Source organism: Filicampus tigris, chromosome 3 (genome assembly GCF_054856515.1).
Source record: "Filicampus tigris isolate MCC_2025a chromosome 3, RoL_Ftig_1.0, whole genome shotgun sequence".
Lineage (NCBI taxonomy): Eukaryota > Metazoa > Chordata > Actinopteri > Syngnathiformes > Syngnathidae > Filicampus > Filicampus tigris.
In genome coordinates, this window is record NC_141219.1 from 29,958,639 (window position 1) to 29,978,134 (window position 19,496).

At 40.9% G+C, this 19,496-nt stretch overlaps 1 protein-coding gene across 1 annotated transcript in view; it reads left to right on the forward strand.

The window, feature by feature from the left end:
• The first annotated feature begins 3,245 nt into the window (after positions 1-3,245).
• dok4 (docking protein 4) overlaps positions 3,246-19,496 on the forward strand; it is a 48,453-nt gene continuing 32,202 nt past the window's right edge. The window contains exons 1-4 of the mRNA XM_086026088.1: positions 3,246-3,311; positions 7,765-7,872; positions 13,749-13,863; positions 15,352-15,471. Of these exons, the coding sequence (XP_085882214.1) occupies positions 3,246-3,311; positions 7,765-7,872; positions 13,749-13,863; positions 15,352-15,471 (409 nt within the window). The remainder of the gene's footprint in view (positions 3,312-7,764; positions 7,873-13,748; positions 13,864-15,351; positions 15,472-19,496) is intronic.

A 19,496-nucleotide genomic window follows, 5' to 3' on the forward strand; every position in this document is an offset into this window, starting at 1 on the left:
ATATTCTCCATGTTTCCTGTGTGTTACTCCTGTTCTGTTCAAATAGTGCTTGATAATATTGACTCTTGCTAGTTCTCATGATGTTTACTCATTTGTTTGTATATTTTTTATACTTTAAATTCAAAAAACGTTTGTATAGCAGGTTTTTCTTTTTACATGCATTCAGTATGCCCTGTGTCATCCATGGCTCACTCAAGCTTTGACGCTTCCTGGTTACTGTTTTTAATGGACAATGTTTATCGTATAGGGAAGTTAAAATTGACAGAAATGCTTGGTGCAAGATTAGGGTCTTCCTTCAAGTAAATCTTTGCCCAATTTTGATTTTCTAGGTCCATTTTTAAGGCAGTAATGGTACGTTCGGTTCTAAGTCGTGTTTCTGATGTATAAATTACTTGTTTTATTTTTTTGATGAAATAATTTTGAATAATTGCAAAGACAGGCAAGTGATCACTTATATCATTTAGAAGTAGAACACTTACTATTTCATAGTCAATTTTATTAATGAATATATTAGCTATTAGTGTGGCTGCATCTATAGTTATTCTAATAGGTTTTATAATTACCGGAAAAAGTCAATTACGGTACACTGTGTTAATAAAGTCAATTGTTTTCTGGTGGCCATTTGGATTTAATAAATCAACATTAGGTCCCCACAAAATAGTCGCAGTTTTTTATCATTAGAATCGCTAAACATGTCCGCTAATTTTTCATTGAAAGTGTCAAGGCAGGATCCGGGTGTTCTATAGACAGAGCTTATGATTATGTTGGATGATTTTTTAATATGAATCTCAATAGTTAAACACTCCATAATATTTTCCATAGAATAAGTCAAATCTTCAATTATATTACATCTCAGTTTTGTTAACATAGATTGCGATACCGCCACCGCTCCTATTCTTTCTATTCATTGTGAGCAATTCGTATCCTTCCATTTGCATATTGCTTATTTTTTTCATCATCAAGCCAAGTTTCAGATATGGCTATTATTTGGAATGTCTTTATACTACTCAAATATTCTTTAATTTTGGTGAATTTTTTATAGAGGCTTCTGCTGTTAAAATGTATAATTGAGAGAGCATTGTCCATTTTCATGTTTTCATTTAACTGATCATTGGTATAATACTCATATTTAATACTAGTATTTCAATAGAAATGGTTATCTGGATCTAGATTATTTTCAGGATCAAAACTTTTATTTTTAACACATTCAGAAGTTCTTAAATGCATTTCTTCTGTATGTGGATTTGCCATTTCTTTGGTGCTAGATTTATTGCTCAGACATGATGCTCAAATAGTCACTCAGCATTGGCATTGTTAATACTGGATATGTTGCTGCTGTCTTGGCGCGCTAGTACGAGGGTGAATTCTAAGTTCATCGTAACGTAGATAGGCAATCTCTCCTCTGTCGCGTGCTGCTTTCATATTTAGTATCAATTCCTTTCTTTTTTGCCGAATGGCTTCTGTAAAGTCCTCATTTATAGATATATTGGAGCCCTTTAAGTTCTTTGCATTTTGTAAAACCCTTGTTTTATCTTTGTGTTTTTCAAATTTTACAGCAATAGGCCTGGGCCTCATCCTCCCAGGTTCTAGTTTCCCTGTACGGTGTGCTCGCTCCACCTCGATCTTTGCCTGCAGCTGAAATTTTCCTGAAAAAGTTTTCTTATTTTTTCTTCTGTGTCTGACCATGTCTCTCCTGTTGTTTCCTCCACTTCATCTATGACCAAGTTGTTTCTCTTTTATTGTCCTTCTAGGTAGTCAATTTTATCAGTTAAGACCAGTAAACTGTCACATACCTTATATAATTCTGTTTGCATATCTTTGCAGTGCTCCATTTGTTTAGTTTGACTCACTTTAATGTCCTCAACATCCTTCTGTGTAAATTGTAAACTGGCTTTTACCTCTTGTAGTTCCTTTGTAATAGTGTCAAGTCGTGTATTGCTTAAGTCCATTATCATTTTGACAAATCCTTTGACAAAGTTGTCCTGTTGTTGTTTCATAAGTGCAGTGAACAATTCTCTTTGCTGTTGTAGTAGTTCGTTTACCTGTCCGTATGTCATGAAATCGTCCTCTGGCTTCACCTCTGGCTTATGCTTTGGTGGCATGTTTTTGATTGAAGTACAGCTCTCCCGCCGTCGCTCGCTGGCTCGCTCGTGCTGTCTTACCGTCGCTCGCCGGCCTGCTCTCGCCCTCCCGCCGTCGCTACCCAGATATGGGTGAATCAATGTTGAAATATGGTTCGGCTTAAGTGTTGAATCTACGTTGAAACCTAAAGTAGAAATTATACAGAAAGCGCAAGGTTGATAAAATGTTGGGTCAACATTTGCTTTTCAACCATATATCACACATCAACCTCTGAGTTTGAAAGTTTAGGGTTTGTGTCTCTGCTCCAGTCTAGGAAACTCAGCAGACTCCAGCAGCATTTGGTTTTTGCTAATTATTTCCACCTTGATTTGACAGCCGACTTGTGCAAGAAAACAATAAAGAGAAGTGTGTGAAAAACACACAGTTTCAAAATACATTTCCAAAGCATTTACAAAATTTGACCTAACTTTTGCAAAAAAAAAAAAAGTCCAGTCTTCAATTAAACTTACATGTAGACTTACAGACTTACAGAGAAAACCTACATAAGCACAGGCAGAGCATCCAACTTCCACAAAACCTCTCAATTGTGAGGCATACCACTACCTCTCTGCTGACAGCTAAAAACTGTAGTCAAATAAAATGTCATCATTGTTATGCAGGTGACACACAATATGAATTTTTGAATTCATTTTTGTAATGTTTTGATTATTTATCTACAATTCTCAAAACGCAATTTAGCTGCACCAAATGCATACATGAATGCACAAACACACACCACCTAATTACTTTGCCCACAATACACGCATGAATAATGAATGATAATGTTGTGCTCTTCCCTCTTCAATAAATAATGTCCATCAATATGTATCCATTAATTTCCCCTCTCTCTCTCTCTCTCTCTCTCTCTCTCTCTGTCGCGGTACCTGAATATTTTTCCATTTGTTAGTAGTGGCAATGTGGAAGCTCAGAGAAGACTTGTCTGGTGGAGAGTGAAAGAAATTGATCTCAAAATTCTAATAGAAACAAAGGTTGAGAGGAGGAAAGATACAGTAGTGGAGAAGGAGAGGTAGCTTTATATTAGAGAGGACTGAGACTCAAGAATACTTGAATGTCCATCATATCCAACTCAAGGGGCGAGGGAAACATCTAGATGATCTCCAGAGATGGCCTCAAACTTCACTGACATTGTCAAGCAGGGCTATGTACGCATACGCAGTCGCAAGCTTGGGGTAAGTAAATTTAAACCTATGCTTACTTCTACGTAGTGTAGATTACGCAAAGTGCTGTCATTGTGGGATTATTGCTGTTGTTGATACAGCTGTGGAACTTTTTGTTCTATAACAAATATGTCAAAAACAGCAATTGATCTAAGATTTAACATTAAAGCTGAAAGAATCACAACAGCTATGTTCACACCACAGAGCATGTAGTCCATGAGCCAGACCACTAATTGTAATATTAAGGGTGGGCAATTTGTAGTTTGACTTTTTTGACTTGCTACACATCTCTCCTTCACAGTTTGGCATGATAACCCTTTCAGACTAGCATTTTATTGTTGGTTTTCATGCATTTTATATATGGACCCCTATAGCAGAAATACAAGAGTCGTGTATGGTGCTTGTTTGGTGTTATGGGGCTTGTTGACTACTTGCCGACTACTGAGGCTGACTAAATCAATATTATATATTCTGAAGACATTGGAGAACTGAAATAATGGTATTATTACATACCCAGATCAAATCAGAGGCTGTTACAGCCTTTTTGTTTTTTTAATTCTGCATAGGCGGAATTCACATTTTACAATTTTGCTCGTGTATCTATTCCCACCAGAGTAATTTAGTAATACTGTATCAACATTATTTTAGAAAGCACATTTGACATCTCCCAGGTCTTAGCTTTCAGTAGGTAACAGATGTATGCCTGTAGCACTTATAGTTTTGGAAATACACACATGTATGTACAGGCATGTTATTTTAGACAGAATTAGCCTGAATTCATTTAAAACTGATTTATGCTTGATTAATCAAATGCAAGCAAGCAGGGGAAGAGTTGAGTGCATATAGGCATATTTATTTGGTGTGGATCTAAGTCATGGTGTGTGAGTGGGAGAGGTCCAGGGTCAACTACGGCCAACGGCTAACCATTCATCAGGGAGCCAAGATACTCTCGGTACAACTGGAGGATGTGATTGCTGGCTGCATCATCCATGAGCGCTGTGAAGGAGGCCTGTGACACTTCATCATGGAAAGTGGAGATGCTTCCAAGGGCTCCTTCCAGACGCTGCATGTGTGCTCTGTGGTTGTCTTGGATCCAGGGGAGAAAACCCTTCCAGGCTACCCTCATGATAGCCTCATACATGACCTTGTGAAGCCTGACAGTACAGTTGTACTTACGGCCTTCCATCACAGCAGTGATGGATCCTCCTCCAGTCCAAGGGCCTCCGTGATGTTAAGAGTTTGGATCAGGACTTTATTGACTGTCGGCACCTCAGTTGCTGGGGCATTGATTGTTGGCAGGTAACCAACCGACAGTGTCTTGCACCACACGCATGTTGTTGCGTGTGAGGATGTTGAACCCAGTCCAACTGCTTATGGTTTGGTCTTCTGTGTTAGTTAACCGGGTGAGCAGCCAGAACATGTTCTAGACACTGAAATTCTGGACCTGTTTCTCTGTGTCTACATCTAGGCTGACGGTGAGTAAGGGCTCAACTCTCTGACCAGCATTGTACATGGGGAGTGCTGGGGAAATGTTCCTTTTTTTGTATCGTTCCAATTTGCCATTGATTCGTTAAAATGCTTCTTGAGGGTTGCCATGGGCACTATGTCAAGACATAAGTTGTGTCGCAATGTACATTAGGATCAGCAAGTCCACTGCTTATAGCTGGCTCCCCGTGGTTGTATGCACGATAATACGATCTGTGATACTAGCCCTCTGCTGCAACAAGCTCCCTGCTGGTGATTGCCAACATCCGGTCAGCTAGCTTCTTGATTGCTGAATCTCGTATTTTACAGTCTGCCCGCAGCTCACAGCATAGGACCAGTGTCTCACGGCTGTTCCGTCCTTTTTTATGTTTGCTATTTTTTTCACAAAATATACATTTTTCCTCTAGAACCCTCAAGCTGGTTGGTGCATTGTGTTGTCTTTTGGTTAAACGTTCTACACCTTCTGGCTTTTGGATAAGCGCCTCCAACTGTTTCTTCATGATGAAGTAACTCCTACATTTCCTGTGGTACCAAACCTGCGGTACGACCCTTCAGGTGTTGTTCTTATAAGGTCAATGACGCCATCTTGCCTCCTTATCTTGGCTGCTCTGACCAATGTTTTCCATTAATCCAAGTCTTTTGGTGTCACAAGTTCAGATGTGTCATCCGTGCAGTTGTTCTTATAAGGTCAATGACGCCATCTTGCCTCCTTATCTTGGCTGCTCTGACCAATGTTTTCCATTAATCCAAGTCTTTTGGTGTCACAAGTTCAGATGTGTCATCCGTGCAATGTATAGAACATTCTTTAACATTTGTGTGTTCGTGATCTTTAGTGGACCTAGCAGCCATTTGTTTCTATAGGTCAAACAAGTATTTTAACAAAAGGCTACCTAACTACATACCTCCACCCTTGATACAAGTATACTGCTAACCCTCCCGTGTCCCAAATGTATCCCTTATAGCAGCATTCATTCTCTTATGTGTTAGCTAGCTAGCTAGCTAGCTGCTAGATGGCATTTTAGCACATTTATGACAGATATTTAAGTGTTTAACTACTCACAGGAGTAAGCTAGAGACTTACTTTTTGCAAACACTGTTCTACAATGCCCCTTACATTTCCAATGAAGTATTAATTTGCCTATGGAGCAAAAAAAAGTAAGTCTCTGGACCATTCCTGTGAAGAGTTATGACTGTTTAAAGATTTGACCGAAATTAGCTAAAATACCATCTGACTAGCTAGCTAACTCATCTGAGTTTATTAAAAGCAGTTGCTTTTTATATCTTTCATATCATGCCATTGTTAAATGATGAATTATACTGGAGTACAACTTACCAAAACAATTTGTTCAGTAGGCCTGACACTTCCATGGTTAAAAGAAAATGAGGCGATCCACAAATTTGCTACATTAGAATACCACCATTTGAGGCCAAAAGCTGTTTGAGACAAACCATTATCTATTGAATTAGGTAATACCCAATTTATATATGAACATAAAATAATATGTTTACTATGTATAAAAATATTTTACCCTATTCTTCATGAGTTTTAGCCCTGGTTGAATTCAGGCAAATTCTGCCCAAAACAACATGCCTGTACATAAACGAGTATATTTCCAACACTATAGGGGCTATAGCCATAAATCTAGTACCTGCTGAAAGGTAAGGCCTGTGAGATGTCAAATGTGCTTTGTAAAATAATGTTAATATTACTAAGTTACTCTGGTGGGAAGAGATTCCGCCTATGCAGAATAAAAAACAAAAATATTTTCACCAAAGAGGGGGTGGACTGACCTTTCTCAAAGTATATGCCTCCTCTCAGCAAGTTGCCCTTTCAACATGCACATTAATCTATTATTCATTGGCACATATGTACACTTAATACATGTGTCGACTGGTGGAGTTGGTGGGGAACTGTGGATGACCCCTCTCGATTCTACTCCACACCCCCAACAGGTGGATGCCTGGAAGGCGCTCTGTTCCTGCCCTCTCCACCCTCTGCCTCATGAACAATATCTGCAGCTGCGTATGTGCACAAACTAATCTGTGTACGACAGACTGAAAACTAAATGGCATGAGCTTTATTCACTACCAGCAAACAAAAAATACCATACTTTTCACTCTTCTGAAAAGGAAACATCTCATGAGTTACATTTCAGATCGTTTGATTAAACAACCAAAGTTTTAAGTACATCACAGTAAATCTGTTGGAACAGTTCACCAGGCCTGGCAAAAAAGTCATATGTTTAGATGTTTGTTGACCAATCAAAGTTCCAATTCCAAAGTACTAGTACCCCAATGTGCCATTAGCCTAGTGTGCCAGTACCACAGTGTGGCCAGGGCTGCGAGGGCCCTTCATGTTCAAATACACTCTAGTCCGTATTTGTTATCTAGCATGAAATTATTTAAACCACCTCAGTTCTTTCTTTTGAAGGCGATGTTTTAAAATTTTGGTTTTTAATCATTTGTATACAAATAGTCCCTAATTTAAAGGGGAAGTCAACGCAAACATATTTTTTTCAAGAATATGTTCTATGCAAGCCCACTAGTTGAAACAGGGCATTCTGATAAATATTGTATTTGTGGAATAAGTGTTAATCCACTCATTTTTAGCCATCTCTCTGGGCAGCCATTTTGTCTTCTGTCGACTGAAAATGACATCACAACTGCTCACAACGACCAATCATGGCTCAGATTCAGAAAAGAGGTCAGCCGTGATTGGTCGTTGTGAGCAGTTGTGATGTCATTTTCAGTCAACAGAATACAAAATGGCCGCCCCCAGAGATGGCTGAGTGCATTTTGCTGCTTAACTTATATTCCACAAACGCAAAATCAATCAGAATGCCGTATTTCAACTAGTTGGCCTGCTGGGAACATATTCTTGAAAAAATTATGTTTCAAGTAACAACCTAATTACATGCATTTACTTTTTTTTTGTCAGTGATTGTGCAGCACGAAAGTATTGCTTTTGTGCATGTTACAGATTTATCGCCGTTGCTGGTTAGTTTTCAAGAAGTCATCCAGTAAAGGGCCTCGTCGACTGGAGAAATATCCTGATGAGAAGTCTGCCCACATCAGATCCTGTCCTAAGGTGTGTGTATGTGTCTGAGAGAGAGAGAGAGAGAGGGGAAATTAATGGATACATATTGATGGACATTATTTATTGAAGAGGGAAGAGCAAGAGAAATGTTTTGGGGGAAAAAAAAGAAATCGCCTCTCACAAGCAGGGTTTGAACCTACACTGCCACAATGTAACCAACTAGGAAAGGGAGCATGCTGACCACTGAACTAAAAATGCCTGGGCCACCAACTCAGCAGCCAGCCCTGTTAAATTAAAGAAAACAAAAGAAAATAAAAAACAGCATAGACTAGCATAGGTGCTCACCAGCACGTTGCTGGCATGGGGCAGAATCCTTGTATGTCCAAAATGATCACTTTTTAGGAGACCCCAGAAACTCTTTAACCACTAACATTGCATCGCCAAACAGAGCCATTTTCAACACTTTAGATTGGTCAATAATCTGCAAAAACAACACCCACACATGTGGACTGACCAATAATATAGATTTGTGAAAAAATATAACATTTACCAAACAGTGATACACAGGCTGCTTTCACTTCTCCAGGCTGCTTAAAAGTAGCAGGGATAAGTTGTTTTGTGTTGAGCGGGTTTTTTTTTTTCATACCCCCGGTAACTATATCAGCGTGATGCCGTCTTACATGTGTTAGCATTGTAGCGTCATCCAAGAATACGCCATCAGCCGTAGTTTAATTAACGCATTTTATTAATCCAACCGGCAACTGTGGGCCGCAGCTGATGCCAATACAGTACAACAACCGTTAAGTTCACGGCTCCCTCTCCTTCGTCCTCCACTCCTACTCCCTTGCCTGCACCCCCTCCCATCTAGCGAGCCGCATAAATGCATTCATTAGCCTCGGAAACAACACAACTTGGCAAAACACAAATTCAACCACAACACACATAACCCAATTCGTTAGAGCATGTTTGAAGTGTTACCTGCATCATACCGCACGGAGATTGAAAAACAACACAGTTGAACAACAATTGTGGCGGTCGCTTGGTCTCAGGCGTTGACTTTTTATTTTCTTCCATCAGACGTATTCGTCATATGACTGCGTGCGTGCACCAAACCGTGAAGCCCGTTCGTACGGTACGAATACAAAAGCCGTTACACCCCTAATATATAAATATATATATATATATATATATATATATATATATATATATATATATATATTAGTGCTGTCAATCGATTAAAAAAAAATCGGAATTAATCGCATTTTTTTCATAGTTAACTCGTAGATAATCGCACATTTTATTTATTGTAAAAAAATCCCTTGATTTTTTTGTCCCATTATTTTCTTTAATTGTAATACCCTTAACATGAATAAGAGGATTGATTTTCTTATGCAAATACTTTAAGAAAGGAAAGGCAACCCAAACATATTTTTTTCAAGAATATGTTCTCAGCAGGCCTACTAGTTGAAACAAGGCATTCTGATAATTATTGCGTTTGTGGAATAAGAGTTAATCCACCTGTTTTTTTGCCATCACTGGGGGCTGCCATTTTGTCACATTTGTCGACTGAAAATGACATCACAGTTGCTCAGGTAACGACCAATCACAGCTCACTTGGCCGCCCCCTGAGATGGGTAGATTTTCCGGCTTAACTCATATTGCCAGAGCTGGGCACTTGACCCTTTTTAGCCCATCCGGCCGCGACCCTCCACCCTTGACCTGGGTACCCTTCCGGCCGCGACCCCCCCGGCCAAATTCACAAACATTGTCGGCCTCCGCCCCGCCCCGTTCCGACCTCCGTCCCCACCCCCTCTCACAAAAAAAACGTGCACGATGCCCCGTGGGAGTGATGCTAACGGAAGAGGTTTATTTAAAGACAATTAGTTGGCTAACTTACTATTCAAACACGCTGCAGACATTCACTTACTTACCCATGTAGTGTATGGACCTACTTTTCCAGGCGTAGTTATTCGCCTTTTCCTAAGTGCACCGCAACGTGTGCGGAGTGATATAATTTCAAGTGTTATCAGTGATTCAACTCGTCTGTGAATGATTGCCGTTTACGCAATAAAAAGAAGCTGCGGTCCGAGACTTCTCCAAGTTATTAAGTTGTGAAAGACACAACAACCCAGCTGCGTGTACTGTACTTACTTCCATTGCGAGCCCTGGGGTTGGTTTTATCGTATTGTATAATTATTTGGGTCCAACAGAGGACAAGTCTGCAAGCATTCAAGTTACTTATTTTCCACACGTCGCCTCCTTCACACTTCCCAGCCTTCAAAATAAAATCATGCCAGCAAATCAGTACACAGCAGTTTTGCTACGGCGTATTTCCGGAAGTAGGGAAGTGCATGATGTGCCATACTTGAGTGCTGCGCGCAGCTTGAATATACTCGCTGACACAATTTGTTTTGAAAAAAGCCTAAAAAGAAGCCTTTCACCGAGTAGGCTGAGATGAAATGTGGCCGCCTCTCGTGCACGTCACACGCATGAGGGCCGATTAGTGGGCCGGACTAAAATCCACTTCCGGCCATGCTTAGTCCAGTCATCTTTTAAAATTTGTCACCCCCCGACCCCTCCGCCCCAAAAATGGGCATCCGGCCGGGCTGGAGGGTCCGGCCGGGCTGGAGGGTCTGACCGGTCCGGCCCGGGGGCGGACTGCCCAGCTCTGCATATTACACAAAAACAATATCAATCGGAATGCTTTGTTTCAACTAGGGGGCCGGCATAGAACATATTCTTGAAAAAAAATGTTTGGGTTGACTTCCACTTCAATTGAAAAAACAAGCATTGGATTCAACTCACACAAACAGCCCCTCAGCACTTTCAAACACACACGCACGCACACACGCACGCACACACACACGCGTTCACGCACGTACACACGCACACACACAATGATTTAAATTGGTGTTGTTCTGACAGATAAATTTATTGCTTCATGACTTGTTGCTCAAGTGCCGCATGGTTTTCTGGACTGTGTTTAAAATTGGACTACAAGGATTATAACTACTATCATTCATTATATAGATGTCACTTTTATTGCGCTCTGGCAATGACTTCATCGACTAAAAAGATTATTAGTCGCTGCTCGAGTGTCTAATAAAGGTATTTTGTTTATTAAAATTCTGTTGTGGGTATATTTTAATGTAAATCGTGTCAGATAAATTAATGAGAAACAGTAGGTGGACCGCTGAGATTGTGTCGTGCAGCTCTCGCGCTGCGTGTGTGTGTCGTGCTGTTATAAAATACATACATATTATTTTGTTTATACTATTTTTCTAAAATGCTACAACATTGTTTTGTGAGTATATATTTATTTATGTATATTGTGCTTAAGTATTTATTCCTTTTTGATTTGGTTTGGTACGGCGCATTTCTAAGGAGAAACGAGAGAGAGATGAATTAGAGCGAAGCTGTTCACGTCTGAATAAAGACTCAACAAAACACTGTCCTGCCGTGTCGGTTCTCTTTAGCAAGGAAGACGCCAGAAGAAATACATAAAGTCAAACCTATATTGTAACCTGCCATACCACGGCCTCCGAAGATAAGGAAGAACAACTTTTAAGGAGTACACTACCAATGCGTACATCGCGACTATCACCGGGGTAGGGGGATTCAGCCATCCATGTGTCAGGCAAGCAATTCATCCTTCCATCCATCCATTATCGATACCGCTTATCCTCACAAGGGTCGCGGGGCATGCTGGAGCCTATCCCAGCTGTCTTCGGGCAGTAGGCAGGGGACACCCTGAATTGGTTGCCAGCCAATCGCAGGGCACACAGAGACAAACATCCGCACTCACAATCACACCTAGGGGCAATTCAGAGAGTCCAATCAACTTACCATGCATGTTTTGGAATGTGGGAGGAAACCGGAGTACCCGGAGAAAACCCACGCAGGCACGGGGAGAACATGCAAACTCCTCACAATGAGGCCGGGGCCAGGATCGAACCCACGACCTCTGAACTGTGAGGCGGACGTGCTAACCAGTCGATCACCGTGCTGCCGCAATTCATCCTCATGGTCAATATTTAGAAGCAGATGTAACCCCTTCTTTACTCTAAAGCTTTTTTTTAAATATGCATGAATAGATCATGGTGAGCAGCAGCCATTAACAATGCAGCCGCTGGTTGCTATGGAAACCTTAATCACACGATCAAAAAAATTGCTGGCATCTAAAGGGGGTTGGATTAATGCAAAAAATAACGTGCTAAACTGACACCCCTAATATATATATGTATATATATATATATATATATATATATATATATATATATATATATATATATATTACACTGGCCTTTTATTGTGGGCAGTCTAAGGCACAGCTCTGTACTAGTCATGGTGTCTAATCAGCATCTTGATATGGCACACCTGTGAGGTGGGATGGATTATCTCCGCAAAGGAGAAGCGCTCACCATCACAGATTTAGACTCGTTTGTGAACAATATTTGCGAGAAATGGTGATATTGTGTACTGTATGTGGAAAATGTTTTAGACTTTTGAGTTCATCTCATAAAAATGGGAGCAAAAGCAAAAGTGATGCGTTTATATTTTTGTTGAGTGTATAATGGCCCTCCCTTGACATCCAACGTGGAAATGTAGTTGCAATAAGAAGGAGGTAATAAAGCTAGGTCTACTGAAGGCACTTTATTTGCTGATTTAGAAACAAACATGCGGCCAGTTAGAAATTGCTTCGCAGGCCAGAATAGCCCCTTGTAGCCTGGTCAAGCAGGAATTCTTCCAGTGCTCCAGATGGGCCATTGCAGCCTGTCTGTCTTCATGCAGCAGATGTTCTCAGTAGCTCGACAAGGATGAAATCTCATCTTTAGGAACAAAGTCCGCAGGTCCAGCTCACTATCTTGTATCCTGTGTGTGTGTGTGTGTGCATAGCTCCCTTACATACCCTGTTCAAATACGAATTTCCAAAAACCGGCAACAACAAAAGCTTACCTGCATAGCAGGTCTCGCGAAGTAAAACTATTTGCCCACATAAATCAAATCAAGAAAGTTGCACACTTACTGTGTGTCATCCCAACACAATTATAATACTAACATTTGGCTAGCATCCACATGTTGTAAACATAAACAAAATTACAATAGGACATGTGGAAACTGACCAAAACTGTTACTGTTTGATTAAATATAGCCTTGAATCTCATAAGGACAGTACAGTAATTAGATTTTTTAAATGTTATGATGGAACTATGGGCGGCACGGTGGTCGACTGGTTAGCACGTCCGCCTCACAGTTCAGAGGTCATGGTTTCGATCCCGGCTCCGGCCTCCCTGTGTGGAGTTTGATAATGGATGGATGGATGTATGGATGAAACTATTATCACACCACTTTATTCACTTGTTTTTAAGCAAACATGAAGTTTGACCTTTTTTAACTTATTTATGCATTTCAGTAGATTTAGGGTTGAGTCATGTCTTATTGTGTTTTATATCAACTTTCCTTCCATTACAATACATTATCAATGACAAACGAAGGTAGGGAGTAAAATAACGAACATGATATCAGTAACGTTACCAGTCTCAACAACTACGTTAAATATCTCAATCGAGTCAAGTGAAGTAACTATGCAGTCTGGCGGCAGACTTCACACTATTGTGACCAACCACTCCTGCGATAGCCACACCATCATCTTCGTCTACATGACAAGGAAACAAAGGTGAGACCTTGATTGCAGGTCTATGATTTAAGTGAAATTCCTGATTGCTTGGCACTTTTCACACCCAAAACAAAAAACTTTTAACAACTCAATAACAATACAAACTAAAGACTTGTCATAATAGACAACCAGAAAAATAACACACGAATACCAAACAGAGATAAAATCTGAAAAAAAAGAAAAATCTCAAACACTATTATTTCCATTTTTCTCACTCATCAATGTTTTATTTACCCTTTTTGTTGCCTAGGTGACAGAAATGACCAACGTTAAGACTGTCACGCGGCTGCCTCGGGATACGAAGCGACAAGCAGTGGCCATTGTATTTTCTGACGATACCTCACGCACTTTCACTTGTGAATCAGGTAATTATTGAAGAAATACATGTTCTGGTGCTTACAATTAACAAGGCCTACGTTAAAAAAAATGTTCTACTGTTCCTGCGATCTGTACAAAAAAGTACCAAGGGTCTCACTTATCATTGTTGCGTACGCACAACATGGGGTCTGAACAATGCGTACACAGCTTCCTGTGCAAAGTGTGTAACTTATTGAAAAAAAAACCTTGACCGGAAAAAGTGCGTACGTGTACAGTGGCCGGACTTATCGACGCTGCGTACTCACACAAAACAGGGCTGGAAATATGCAATGTCCTGCGTTAAGTACGTGACCCTCTAAAATATATTGACAGGAAAAAGTGTACACATGTACGGAAGCTTTAACCCATCCTTAGCTAAGCCCATTTTGGAGAATGAAGGAAGGAAATTCATTGATACAGTCAATGTGGTGAATTGAAGATCATGCCTCTCACACACGTCCAGATTCACTTAATATCAAACGTTAATTGCTCTGATTATATTTATAGACGCTGCATTTTGTGTCCAACTTTGTTTTTAATGTTCTGTCTGTCCTATTATAAAGACACTGCTCATATTTTTTAAAGTGCCCTTCTGGGATAAATAAAGTGTTTTGACTGCAAAATCACATATTGTTGTGGTGTGTGCACTGGAGGGAGGGGAGGCAGGATGGGGTGGCTGGGCAGCTTCCTTCGAGGGACTGTCCTGCATTTACCACTCGCAACGTAGAGGAATAAACAAAGGACGCAGGACCACTCTTTTTTTATCATCGCTTTTTTACTTGTAGTATTTTGTTGTCAATAAAAGACTGAACAGTGGCTACCTTTACATCAACCAAATTATGATCGGATGCACTGTTGTCACGGGCACTAAAAATATTGCAGCTGACCTCTGCTCACTTTGCAGCCAAATTTAATTTAATTTTACGTAGTTTACTTTAAAAAGTTGCTCAACGGTTCATTGGAGAAATCCAAAATAATTTCCGCACTTTGCAAAGCCAAATTCAACTATATTAGTTGTACATCTTTGAATCGAAATATCCTTTTTTTTTTCTTCTCTAGATTAATTCCAAAATTTTACATTAGTAAATATGTTACAAGCTTTGTAGAAAATTGTAGTAAAAAAAATGAGATTAATTGCGATCAATTATGGGAAATGTTGCAATTAAAAGTCAATCGCTTGACAGCACAAATCTATTTTATTGTGTGGTCAGGGCATCTGCTTTTTCCAACCACTTTCTTTTTCTCCTTCTGTCCTGCCTGTCATGTTTGTCTCCGACCCTCAAACTTAAATGTCCCAAAAGGTGGATAAATAGGTTAATTTCCATCGGGTACAAAAATATTTCAATTAATTTAAAATGAAATAGAAATTTCCCGTGGCACACTAAATGGTTGCTTGCAGCACACTCATGTGCCACAAGACACTGAATGGGAATGAATGATATAAGGTATATTTTAAGAAAATTAGTTTTTCTGATTTTGGCTGTTGTTTTCCATAGAACTGGAGGCAGAAGAGTGGTTCAAGACACTGTCAAGTGAGTGTCTGGGAGCACAGGTCAGTGACATCAGCATGGGAGAACCAGATCTCCTTGCAGCTGGGATGCAATGTGAACACACAGGTCTAATTATCAAATACACACTAACATACACTTTTAAGAACTTTATTTTATCTAAAAACTTGTGATGCCTGATCTGTGATGGTGTTTAGCTTAAAACATAATTAAATATATTAGTACTGAATTCAGTTCCATTCTTTCTCATTTACCAGATTCCTATTGGTTTCTGACAGACAAAACTATTTATTGATTTCTTTATTTCTTTATTTATTATTTGTGAGGGCAGGGAGAGGCGGGGTGAGTCTTTCAGTTACTTGCACATTAGGGGCACGTTCGGGAAATTATCACCAAGCGCGTAGTGGTTCACTGCGACCGCTCGGAAACTTAGAGCCTTGCTCAAATGTTTCATTTGGCTATTCAGAGTGCATCACAAACGGCACTCGGAACTCCGACTGGGGACACATTGCTGGCTGCGTTTGGAAATTAATGACAGCTGAGCGCACTCAACCGCCGAGAACACACCCACTCTCAGAGTAGTGCACGGGCGTTAGAATGACTTTCCAAATGCGCCTTAGGTTAGAGTTAGTAAGTTTGCAGTCCATCTCAGCAATGAATCGTTTTGTAATGGAAAAAAAAGACAAAAAACATATTTTCCCCCAAAAAATCTCCCAGTCTCCCAGGGTGGTAAAGAAGAAGAGGACAATTGGAAAACTGAGCACCAGCCGCAGCTTGTTAGTGCTGAGGCTTCAAAATTGTGTGCAACAAGCATTCCATAAGAACAGGGGAAAACAAACTTCAAAATAAATGCTAAGTTAGGCATCCATGTACAGCAGGGTTGCCCAAACGTTTTCTTGTGAGGGCCACATAACTTTTCCCTTCTCTGATGGGGGGGCCGGGGTCAGTTTGTAACAGAAAAAGTGTGCCAATCGCAGGGGTGCCTACACGTAAACATTTATTGTTTTCTAGAAATCTACACCAAATATTAATAACCCTTTCCGGGATCCTCACAGAAAAAAAGTCAAGAAATAAATAATAGCACTATTAAATAAATAACACTATTTATGAAATAGATAACCAGTAACCCACTCTGGGATCATCACAGAAAAAAAGTCAGGAAATAAATAAAACTACATGTGAAATAAAATTAAATTATTTATGAAATCAATGAAAATTCAGATAGGCGGCACAGTGGTCAACTGGTTAGCACGTCTGCCTCACAGTGCAGAGGTTGTCGGTTCGTCGTTGCATTTTCTCCCCGTGCCTGTGTGCGTGTGGGTACTCCGGTTTTCTCCCGCATTCCAAAAACATGCATGGTAGGTAGATTAGACACTCTAAATTGCCCCTAGGTGTGATTGTGAGTGTGGATGTTTGTCTCTGTGTGCCCTGCGATTGGCTGGCAACCAATTCAGGGTGTCCCCCGCCTACTGCCCAAAGACAGCTGGGATAGGCTGCAGCACGCCGCGCGACCCTTGTGAGGATAAGCGGTACAGATAATGGATGGATGGATTAAATAAATAATTATCAGGTTTGGACATGGTGGCACAGTGGTCAACTGGTTAGCACGTCTGCCTCACAGTGCAGAGGTCGTCTGTTCGAATCTGGCCCCGGCCTTCCTCTGTGAAGTTTGCATTTTCTCCCCGTGCGTGTGGGTACTCCGGTTTCCTCCCACATTCCAAAAACATGCTTGGTAAGTTGATTGGACTCTCTAAATTGCCCCTAGGTGCGATTGTGAGTGCGGATGTTTGTCTCTGTGTGCCCAACGATTGGCTGGCAGCCAATTCAGGGTGTCCCCTGCCTTCTGCCCGAAGACAGCTGGGATAGGCTCCAGCACACCCCGCGACCCTTGTGAGGATAAGCAGATTGGCTAATGGATGGATAAAAATCTGATAATCATTTCTGGGTTCTTCATAGAAAAAACGATCAGGAAATAAATTACACTTTTATTAAATAAATAATTACTAGGTTTGGACATGGCGGCACAGTGGTCAACTCGCACGTCTGCCTCACATTGCAGAGGTCGTCAGTTCAAATCCGGCCCTGGCCTTCCTCTGTGAAGTTTGCATTTCCTCCCCGCGCCTGTGTGCGTGTGGGTACTCCGGTTTTCCTCCCACATACAGCCAATTCAGGGTGTCCCCTGCCTTCTGCCCGAAGACAGTTGGGATAGGCTCCAGCATGCCCCGCGACCCTTGTGAGGATAAGCAATATCGATATTGGATGGATGGTTTGGACATCATTTGAATTCGGACGATTCCAGTTCCGGTTCTTTGATTCGATTCTGGTTCCTAATGGTTCTTGATTCCGATTCTTCACCAAAATAAGGAGCAGTTATTTTTGGACAAATCGTATGAACTTCTCTGTTCTTTGATTTCATGAACTTTTTACTGTTTGTGAACTTTACTATGAGTTACTCAAAGGGCTATTTTTAACCACAATTTTTATTCGGGCTTTTTTTTAATATTATTTTTGAGAACCTCAAGAAAATACAATAATGCTCACCTAATGTTATTTTTTCTTTAAGAAACAAATATATATGACAAACACAACGCTGCATTTTAAGGGCAAGCAAGGAAAATGTATCTAATCCAAGCAGTCTACATAAAACCTATGCTGTACGTGTATATGTATGTATTTATGCATGTGCTGCAGCTGTGTATTTTCTATTAACTAAATATTAGCTGGATATGTGCATTTGTCTGTTCACTCACTATTTTAGTTCCAGTTGAACTTATTGGCTCAATGTTGGCTCAATGTTGGCATTAGACATACTTAGCCGATTCTGACTTGGAGTCCGGAGCCGCACCAGTTCTATGGCTAGGTTCAGCCTAGGCAACCCCCCTGGCTCAATCACCGACACTGCGAAGGGCGACCGCTGCCACCGCAGAGTCACTGCAGCTGCCGCAGCTCGCGAGATCTGCGGAAAGGGCCTGGCGAACAGAGTCACGGCGGCAGCCCGCGCTTGCCGACATGGAGTAAACGGAGGGCCTAACCAAGAGGAGCAGCCAGTTCGGCTTCGGCGGCAGGAGGAGCTGCGCGCCATGCGCACACATATTTAGTTTGTGCTCATTCCAGACAACTAGGAATCGAAATTTAGCACCAACATTCAACAATCGGAACGAAATAGTGGAATAAAACTACGCATGTAGTTGTCTCGATGTGAAGTTGGGCCAAATCCGGCCCGCACGCCGTAGTTTGGGGACCACTGATGTACGATCTTACTTGCTGTGCTTTTATTTTGAAGTTGACCCTCGCGGCGCATTGCTTAGCCTATGAACAATCATTGTTGTGGCGGCTGGCTTGACTAGACTCAGGCGCAAACGACTACATTCGTCATGTGACAGTGACCAATGTGTCATGGGAGAGCCGCCGCCGAGACAGTTATCACTTGTCACAGCGACGTGTCTCTGACGGTCCATCAAAATGTGTCTTCCTTACGTAAAAGCTGCCTGTGGTGCAAAAAAAAAGATTGAGCATTGGACTACTGCCCTAGAGAAGTGTGCTAAGATAGCTAGGTGATCACAGGGTCCCTGCAAGTCAGAGGTGGCAAATACATTTTTCGAATGGCCCATGTAACAAATTGTTTTAAATATGAATGCAATGTTTTTTATTAAACAGTAATTCTTTTAATAATCTGCCATTCACTGTCGGAGCTAGGATTTTTTTATTTCTTTATTGGGGGGCCAAGGATATCTCCGGGGGTCCATACAACATATTTTTTTTACAAACCCAAATAATTCAGCAAAAAACGCTGATTGAAAATTAATTGAATGTTCCTTATGGGGGCTGGGGAAAATGTGGAAAAAAACCCGGAAAAGAAAATCTGAAAATACCCAAAACTCAATTATCTGGGTCTGCATCTGGGGGCCCCAAGCATATTTCATGCCCTCTTATGTTGTTGTGGGTGGTGGGTCGAGACAAAAATGAGCCCCAAACAACAACCTCTGGTGCTCATTTGAGGACCACGCTAAAATTTTTATATGCACCCCTGATTATAATATATTATTAATGTTTCTAATTTATGTTTACGTGAATGTTGCTGCTGTGACAATTTAATTACCCTCATGGGGTGAAAATGTCTGTCTTTGTATCTC